This window comes from Gobio gobio (genome assembly GCF_949357685.1).
Source record: "Gobio gobio genome assembly, chromosome: 1".
Taxonomy (NCBI): Eukaryota; Metazoa; Chordata; class Actinopteri; order Cypriniformes; family Gobionidae; genus Gobio; species Gobio gobio.
In genome coordinates, this window is record NC_137097.1 from 24,355,709 (window position 1) to 24,364,610 (window position 8,902).

At 37.7% G+C, this 8,902-nt stretch overlaps 1 protein-coding gene across 1 annotated transcript; it reads right to left on the reverse strand.

Moving 5' to 3' along the window:
• Positions 1-692: 692 nt before the first annotated feature.
• On the reverse strand, positions 693-7,290 carry LOC307122802 (uncharacterized protein). Its single transcript, XM_079811023.1, has 7 exons — positions 7,096-7,290; positions 6,886-6,972; positions 6,429-6,682; positions 6,176-6,304; positions 5,953-6,093; positions 1,330-1,441; positions 693-1,174 (listed from the first exon to the last, which is right to left on the reverse strand). Exons 1-7 carry the CDS (start codon positions 7,157-7,159, stop codon positions 954-956), a joined length of 1,008 nt encoding a protein of 335 aa, XP_079667149.1. The 5' UTR covers positions 7,160-7,290; the 3' UTR covers positions 693-953.
• Between the last annotated feature and the right edge of the window lie 1,612 nt (positions 7,291-8,902).

The following is an 8,902-nucleotide window of genomic DNA, read 5'->3' on the forward strand; positions in this document are numbered from 1 at the left end:
ACACTGAATCCAGTACAGTCAGACTGAAGAAGTGTAGAATTTTTTTTTTTTGCATCATGCGAAAAAAGTGCATGTGAATGAAAAACAGGTAAAGACGAGCAAGCAAACATTTCAGCACACTGTGGACTGCAACCTTCTTGCTCGTTTTCAAGTTTACACTTTTGTTTTTAAAATAATTGTCTGCCCAAAAAGTAGGAGGGAGGAGATGTCTATGAACAGGTCTTAGACCTGTTTTACTGCCTGTTCTATGGAATGGAGACTGAGAGTTTACTGGATCCAGATAATGAGGTGCACCTATATGCACTGCACTGGATTTTCCTGCCTCAGTTGCAAAGACATCTTAATCTGTTCCAGGAGGCTTGGAATAACCACAAATTAAGGACCACAGGGAGCCAATCCCCTCTACAGTTGTGGACAACATTTCAAAATGCTAATGATCCAGACCAGGTACATGTAGATATGGCAGTTTGTAATGTAATGTCATTTTTTTTTAATGTAATTTTGCCATTGTTGTAAGGTGAGTGAAGACTTCGGAATAGACTGGGAAGGACCATCATGCAGTGTTGAAATGGAGGGAGTTGCAGTCCCACAAGCACAACTACAGAGAGAGTTGACTGATGCAGAGATCGATACCTTGCCCAATCCAAATGTTCTTTTTACAGAAACAGTGGATGCTTACTGTGAAACGGTACAACAGGTAACTCGTTTATTGGGATAGTCAAAATGCTCACCCAAATAATATGCTTGTACAACGAATATCTTAATTCACAGAACAATGTACGACATTGTGTTTAATCCATTAACAACTGTAGCTGCTGTAACCACCTTTGCCTAGAGAGCAAGTACAAAAATGTAGAAAAAAATAAAATGCCAATACTGACATTTCTGACTGATTCCATTGTTTTTTTCTACAACGATCAGAACATTAACAACAGTTTTAAGAACTATTCTTTTTAAACTAAGCCAAAACCAAAAGTGTTGCTGGACACTGCTGCGTTTAGATCAGAGCTGAATTCTTCATAATGGTTGTAATGCAATGGGAGTTTAAGTGTCTCCCTGCATGTTGAGGCAGTTGGCATTCTGATATCAGATGACACTTCCACATACAGTTCTTGTGGTAGGCTTGTCCATCCAACCCAAAACTCAACAAGGTTTTTCAGATCTTGTGGTGTACCTGTTTTTTTTAAATGTAGAAAGTGTATTAGAGTTTATGCTAATTGAATAATGTAACTCTTAATGACATTTTAATATAAGACAATTAAATAACCACACACCCACAAATTACATCTTCAAAATGCAATATTAAACAAATGGCAAATACATTTTTACCTTGTTCTATGTATTGGCGGAAATAGGATGTAATTCTGCAGCATGTTTCCAGACTGAAGTTCTCCTCATCATCGCTGTCAGGGTTCGGCCAAAAGACTTTTTCCAGGATCATCTAGTATAATGTCACAAAAAAGCAGTATCTTAACCACTAGTGGTACTATAAAGGTACGTTCCATTCAACGCAGTGTTCCTTGCTCCCTACTCTCTGAGCACAGTATAATCACTTGCAGTGGACTTCACTGACAATAATCGCTCATTTGGAACGCCATCAAAGAAAGGCAAAGACGGAGTCGTGCAGATTATGATATACCAAATTAATATTGTAATTTACATGACATTCTTCTTTCAGACAAATACAATCTGAGTTATATTAAAAATGTCCTGGCTCTTCCCATCATTATAATGGCAGCGATTGTTGCTCTGTTTTTGAAGTCCATAAAATTGCATCTATCCATCATATAACTGCTCTACACGGCTCCGGGGGGTTAATAAAGGCCTTCTGAAGCAAAGTGGCCCATTTGTGTAAGAAAACAAATCCATATTTAAAACATTATAGACTTTATAGAAAATAACTTGCTTCCGGCAGTCAGCGGTACACGAGTCGACTTGCGCTAAAAGAGTAACCCTTGACGCATGCGCACTGATGAACGCAGAGGATAGAGTTAAACAAACAGCGTTGGGGTTATGTTTTTTGCCTAAGTCAACTCATTATCGTTGAACGCCGGAAGCTAGTTATTGTTGTCTATAAAGAGTTAAATGTGGATTTTTTTTTAATTAAACGCACCACTTCGCTTCAGAGGGCCTTTATTAACCCCCCGGAGCAGTTATATGATGGATAGATGCACTTTTATAAACAGCAACAATCACTGCTATTATAAAGCTTGGAAGAGCCAGAACATTTTTAATACAACTGTGTTCGTCTGAACACCTAGAATGCCTTGAGGATGAGTAAATCATGGGATAATTTTCATTTTTGGGTGAACTAACCCTTTAAGATGGCTGAATACCCTGTGAAGTCCACTTCGCTGTCCACTTGCGGTCTAATAGAGCTTAAGACTACACACTGGAATAAAGGTATAGTTCACCCAAACTGAAAATTCTGTCATCATTTACTCACCCTCATGTTGTTCCAAACCTGTATGGGTTTCTTTGCTCTGCTGAACACAAAATAAGATATTTTGAAGAATGTTTGTAACCAAGCAGATAGAGAAACCATTGACTACCATAGCATTTTTTCCCTACTAATGGTAGTCAATGGTTGCTTGGATCTGCTTGGTTACAAACATTCTTAAAAATATCTTCTGTTGTGTTCAGCAGAGCAAAGAAAATCATACAGGTTTGGAACAACATGAGGGTGAGTAAATTATGACAATTTTTCTTTTTGGGTGAACTATCAATTTAATGGAATTTTTTTATAGCATAACACTGAACACTCTTGAATTCAAGAAATAAATTCTTACAATTTAGTCACCGTCTCAGATATGTAGCCTATGACTTTCAGCAGCTCTACTCAAACTAAAGTTTAAGAATGTTTCATTTTTTTAGGGTCATACAAATAAAGTTAAAGACTAACAACAAGTTAAGTTCTAAAAACAAATCAGGAATAAAGTAATCTACAATACTTCTGTTTTGAAATTCATGTCTTCAAAAGTGTTATGATAGGTGTGGTTAAGAAACAGATCAACATTTAAGTCCCTTTGTCGTGTTTAACCCCCTTTGGGACAGGGAGGAAAATCTATGATCATGTTGACTTAAATATTATGGAACTATATACGTTGGAGCTTGAGAATGTTGGCTCAATTCATTTGCTTTGTGAGGACCAACAGAACTGAGCTATTAAATATTAGCTTGCATTACATAACAGGGTTTTTCCTGGGTCAAAAATGGTCTTCGGTGGTGGCTGACCGACATGGTCATCCACACATACACAGTAAAAAGTACCCTACCCACGTGATCTGCAAGCGCAATACTGACAATACATTTAAAATAAATTAAAAGAAACAGTTTGTAATTTTTGCTTATCTTATTTCGATACCTTGATTTTTGTTTCTTTTGTTCCTCATTTTTACACTATTTACAAATAATTGTTTTGGTATATAACCATATCAATATTAAAAAATAGTATTAAAAAAAATAACAAATAGCCTAATTTTCTGCCAAATACAATTTCATAAAGTTATCAGCTAGCTAATAACAACTTTGTTCTGGTTTCACCTCACTCCATTCTAAACTAAATGATTTTAGGCTATTTATTTAGGCTACTACACATTGTCAACAGAAATAAGCTGAAAGACTGTGGATAATTCAAACTAATTCTTACTATCCACTCTTGCTAAATTGGGTGAGCACACTTGTGTTCTCATTTCAGATGTTCTGAGTAAATTATTAAACTGATTCGTGAGTTGAGTTCAGTGTTGGACAGTTCAGTTGTTCTAACCAGTCGTTAAAATGATTCTATTCAAAGGAGTCATTAGGTCGCGAATCGGACACTAGCAGACGCGTTGTGTGTGAATCCCGTCTGTTAGAACATCGCGAAAGATTTGTCAACACACAGAAAACACTTAATAACTGGATAGGATTTGTTTCCCGTTTATTGAAAGTATGGTTTATGTCAGCTGGTCGGTGAAGAGTTAGCGTTTTTTGAGCGCAATTCACATCCAGCGGTAGTTCAAGGAAAAAAATGTCCGAATCCACCACGTGCAACATGGATTCGGTCTTCCGACCTTTTGATTAACGTGATATGTGAAATATTAGAATGCTAAAACGGTGCTTATTTTGAAGACCGAGAGCGTGCGCGCGGGGTAGGGCTCTCCGCTCGTTCTCTCTGCGTCCGCGCGGGGTAACGTTAGGGCTCTCCGCTCGTTCTCTCTGTCATCAGTTAACATGCGCCGATCACAAGCGCAGTAGATCTACATCACTCATAAATCACAATAACTGATCAAATAAGGCTTTGGCGGGGCAAAAATTTGTTTTGGCGGCCGCCAAAAAATTTTCAATGTAGGAAAAACCCTGCATAATAAAGAAAGTCACACACACTTTCTACTGTTTAATATACTGTATGTACATACATTTACTGGGGGTCAAAAGTCTCTTCTGCTCACTAAGGTTGCATTAAAAGAAGTAACTATAGATTATGCGTACTCATTACATAGAAGGATGTGTAAGTACAGGGAGTGCAGAATTATTAGGCACGTTGATTCTCTGATCATATTTTTTTTCAAGGCACATTTGACCAATTCCAAACCACAGTAATCCTAATAACTACTATTGATTTAGTATTTAATAATGTATAAGTGATATATAATTGTTCATGAAGGCTGGAAATGAAAATCACCTTATATTCAGGTGTGCAGAATTATTAGGCATGTTTTCTTTTACAGATAAATTGAGCCAAAAAAGAGATTTAACTCAGACTGAAAAGTCAAAAAGTATTAAATGCCCATGAGAAGGATGCAATACTAATGCAATACTAGACATTGCAGTTAAGGCATGACCATTGGACAGTGAAATGCTCGTTGGGTCTGCAGGGTCAGACAAAAACATGTGGCGGAGAAAAGACACCTGTTAACTGCAAAAGAATTAAGAATTAAGGTGAAGAATTAAGGGTGAAACCATCAGGAACCCTTTAGTCTCCAGCGCCACCATTTTCCAGAGCTGCACCTACCTGGAGTCTCCAGAAGTGCAAGGTGTCAGGATCTCAGAGACTTCAGTTAGGTAAAGAATCCTAAAAAATGACCCCCACTAGATAAGAATCACAAGCTGAAGTGTTGTAAAATACATGAAGAAGGTTTTTTTATAGGCTTTATGGACAGATAGGTTGAGAGTGACTCTTGAAGGACCAGCACCACATCCTCTAGTACCACTGTTTGAAGAATTCATCTTCCAGAATCTGGCAGTACGTTTTGGGAGTTCATTTTAGTCCATCCTGAAGTCCGTTTTGCAGAGATGGACTAAAAATGAACTCCCAAAACGTACTGCCAGATTCTGGAAGATGAATTCTTCAAACAGTGGTACTAGAGGATGTGGTGCTGGTCCTTCAAGAGTCACTCTCAACCTATAAAACCTATAAAGCCTATAAAAAAACCTTCTTCATGTATTTTACAACACTTCAGCTTGTGATTCTTATCTAGTGGGGGTCATTTTTTAGGATTCTTTACCTAACTGAAGTCTCTGAGATCCTGACACCTTGCACTTCTGGAGACTCCAGGTAGGTTCAGCTCTGGAAAATGGTGGCGCTGGAGACTAAAGTGTTCCTGATGGTTTCACCCTTAATTCTTCACCTTAATTCTTCATTCTTTTGCAGTTAACAGGTGTCTTTTCTTCACCACCTGTTTTTGTCTCTTTTTTGGCTCAATTTATCTGTAAAAGAAAACATGCCTAATAATTCTGCACACCTGAATATAAGGTGATTTTCATTTCCAGCCTTCATGAACAATTATATATCACTTATACATTATTAAATACTAAATCAATAGTAGTTATTAGGATTACTGTGGTTTGGAATTGGTCAAATGTGCCTGGAAAAAAAATATGATCAGAAAATCAACGTGCCTAATAATTCTGCACTCCCTGTATATCTAAATATCCATTTGGAAATAGTCGATGAACATGATGGTACATTACCTGTGCATCAATTGTCAGAGAAGATGATCGTGGGAATAGGACTTCAATGAGAGAAGGGCGTTCCTTAACCATGCGCAAAACTCCAGTATCCTTCAGTCCTTTTTTCAACTGCTGCATCTGTTTCTCTCTCCGGCCAATGACCTTAAGTATTTGATTTTTGCAATCTTCCATAAATATTAAAATTATTTAAAATAAAAAGATGTTTTAAAAGGGTTGAACTTACAGCATGGTGAAGAATGCTTTGGGCTAGCCACAGTCTGTTATCCACAGTGACCCGAGGCAGATCCCAACTGACAGCCAGGTCATTCACTTTTGCACGCTCATCATCAGAAAGTGTATTTGGTTTTTGAAGCTGTAATAAAATCAAAGTTACCACAAAAAATAATCTAGTTAAATTATTCTCATTTTCACAGTCTCATTTTCACATTTTTACTTGCACAAAACAATGATCAGAGGTAGTTTCATGTTGTACATACCAGATGGACAATGTCAATAACATCTGTGTCAGGGCAATCTTCCAGTTCAATTATGACTGTTTCATTCATTTGTCCAGTTATTATGCCAAACATAGCAGGGCTAAGTCCAGTCAATAAGGGACCACCATTAATGAATGAATGGCCAATCATGCGTCCAACTATGCGGAACAGGTCACTATCCAGCAGAGATCGGGAGGTCGATGGCACCAAATGGTCTTCTTGGCCAGTGAAAAATAAAGTTTTGCCACAGTTGTCTAAAGTGACAAAATAGAACAGTTTTTTGGACTCAATACAAGTTCCAAGGTAGCAATTTTGTTAGGATAACAAGTTGTCATGTCAAAATCAATACATTTTATTTTATGATACAAACAGTCATAAATTTAAATATAAATGACAGAGTATTTGGCTAAACCATCCCTTTCATAACTATGTAATATTTTAGATTACAATTACTTACCAAAATCGAGGGTAAACCCAAACTGCACACGTGAAATAACCTGGGATAGAAAGTAGCGTTTCACACCATCTCCAATTGCTGCATCACCTGAGGTAATGTAAACAGTATCAATATAAATGCAGTGAATCCACAATATAAAATATACAGTGATATTGCCATACTGACTGCTTGTATAAAATGTGTTTATATCTAAAGAAAACTTAATTTTACCCCTGAGAATGACGAAAAATGGACGAGCCCAGTTGCCAGGTTGTGATTTATAGAAAGTAAACATTTCTCTTTCTCTTTCCTGTGTACTGCTGCATAGGTTCAGTCCTGCAGTTAGACTTTCAGCAGAGAGTCTTTCAGCACTTTCCAAAAGTCCCCTTCTGTATCGAAATGCTGCCTGAAACAAGTTTGGCTCAACTTTCCACTCTGAGAAAAAAGGGGACAAAATACAATTTGATAACCTGGTCACTATCTGATGATGCTGCTTCTGGAGGTTTGCTGTCTGCTGCTGCTTCTTGGCAATTCATCGCTGCTGTCTCTACTGAAATCATGTGTGCTGCTTCTAGGCAATTCATCGCTGCTGTCTCTACTCAAATCCTGTCTGCTGCTGTCTCTACTCAAATCCTGTCTGCTGCTGTCTCTACTCAAATCCTGTCTGCTGCTGTCTCTACTCAAATCCTGTCTGCTGCTGTCTCTACTCAAATCCTGTCTGCTGCTGTCTCTACTCAAATCCTGTCTGCTGCTGTCTCTACTCAAATCCTGTCTGCTGCTGTCTCTACTCAAATCCTGTCTGCTGCTGTGTCTACTCAAATCCTGTCTGCTGCTGTCTCTACTCAAATCCTGTCTGCTGCTGTCTCTACTCAAATCCTGTCTGCTGCTGTCTCTACTCAAATCCTGTCTGCTGCTTCTAGGCAATTCCTCACTGCTGTCTCTACTCAAATCCTGTCTGCTGCTGTCTCTACTCAAATCCTGTCTGCTGCTGTCTCTACTCAAATCCTGTCTGCTGCTGTCTCTACTCAAATCCTGTCTGCTGCTTCTAGGCAATTCCTGTCTGCTGCTTCTAGGCAATTCCTCACTGCTGTCTCTACTCAAATCCTGTCTGCTGCTGTCTCTACTCAAATCCTGTCTGCTGCTGTCTCTACTCAAATCCTGTCTGCTGCTGTCTCTACTCAAATCCTGTCTGCTGCTGTCTCTACTCAAATCCTGTCTGCTGCTTCTAGGCAATTCCTGTCTGCTGCTTCTAGGCAATTCCTCACTGCTGCTTTGGGAGATTTGGCATTCCACTCCCTCCAACCTGCTTTGTTAAAATAAAAAACACATCAAAAAAGGAAATGACAATAAATGTAGACAAAAGGAAGGTAGAACTCATCTATTTAAATAAGTACTTATTACACTTTTAACAGGGTTTCTGCAGGTTTTATGAAGGTAAATGTAAGACCTTTCAAGACCAATTAAAGAAAATTTATTTCACATGTCAAGTAAACGTATCTTGATTTAAGGATATTTTGAATTTGTACTGGAAAGCAAAAATCCTGGGGAAAAACGTAATTTTTTGCAGTGCATGCAATTAAATTTAGGGCCCTATCCTATGAAATCTTTATTTTATTTTAAAATGTTCTGGACTCTGCTTTAATGGTTAAATTAAATTGTATTGATCTTTTTATTGAATTTTTTGACGCTTCAAAAACTTCATCAGATCCTAAAACTAATCCATATGAATCAAGCGGTTTATTCCAAATTTTTAAGAAAGAAAGAGACTTGATCGCTTTATATGCTGAACAAAAGTCTTACGGGTTTGGAGCAACATTAGTTTGAGTAAATGATTACAGACTTAAATTTTTTGGGTAAACTATCCCTTTAAGTGTACTGACCTACTTTTGATTTATTCATCCAAAATTTGACAAATCCGGTGAAATTCCGCATTATACAGTAAATTCCATTTTTATGACTGGATTCTGCAATTTTGTCCATGTTTTCTGCATCGCAGATATCATAGGGCCCTAATTTAATGACAATATATTGAATTTAA

What these genes read in the sequence shown, in the direction of transcription:
- LOC307122802 (XM_079811023.1), bottom strand. Translation starts at nt 7,159, where the DNA reads ATGTTTACTTTCTATAAATCACAACCTGGCAACTGGGCTCGTCCATTT. An exon ending in TTATTGACATTGTCCATCTG is followed by an intron (nt 6,305 to 6,428) that starts GTATGTACAACA and finishes ATTTTATTACAG; the next exon opens with CTTCAAAAACCAAATACACT. An exon ending in AAAGCATTCTTCACCATGCT is followed by an intron (nt 6,094 to 6,175) that starts GTAAGTTCAACC and finishes CAAATACTTAAG; the next exon opens with GTCATTGGCCGGAGAGAGAA.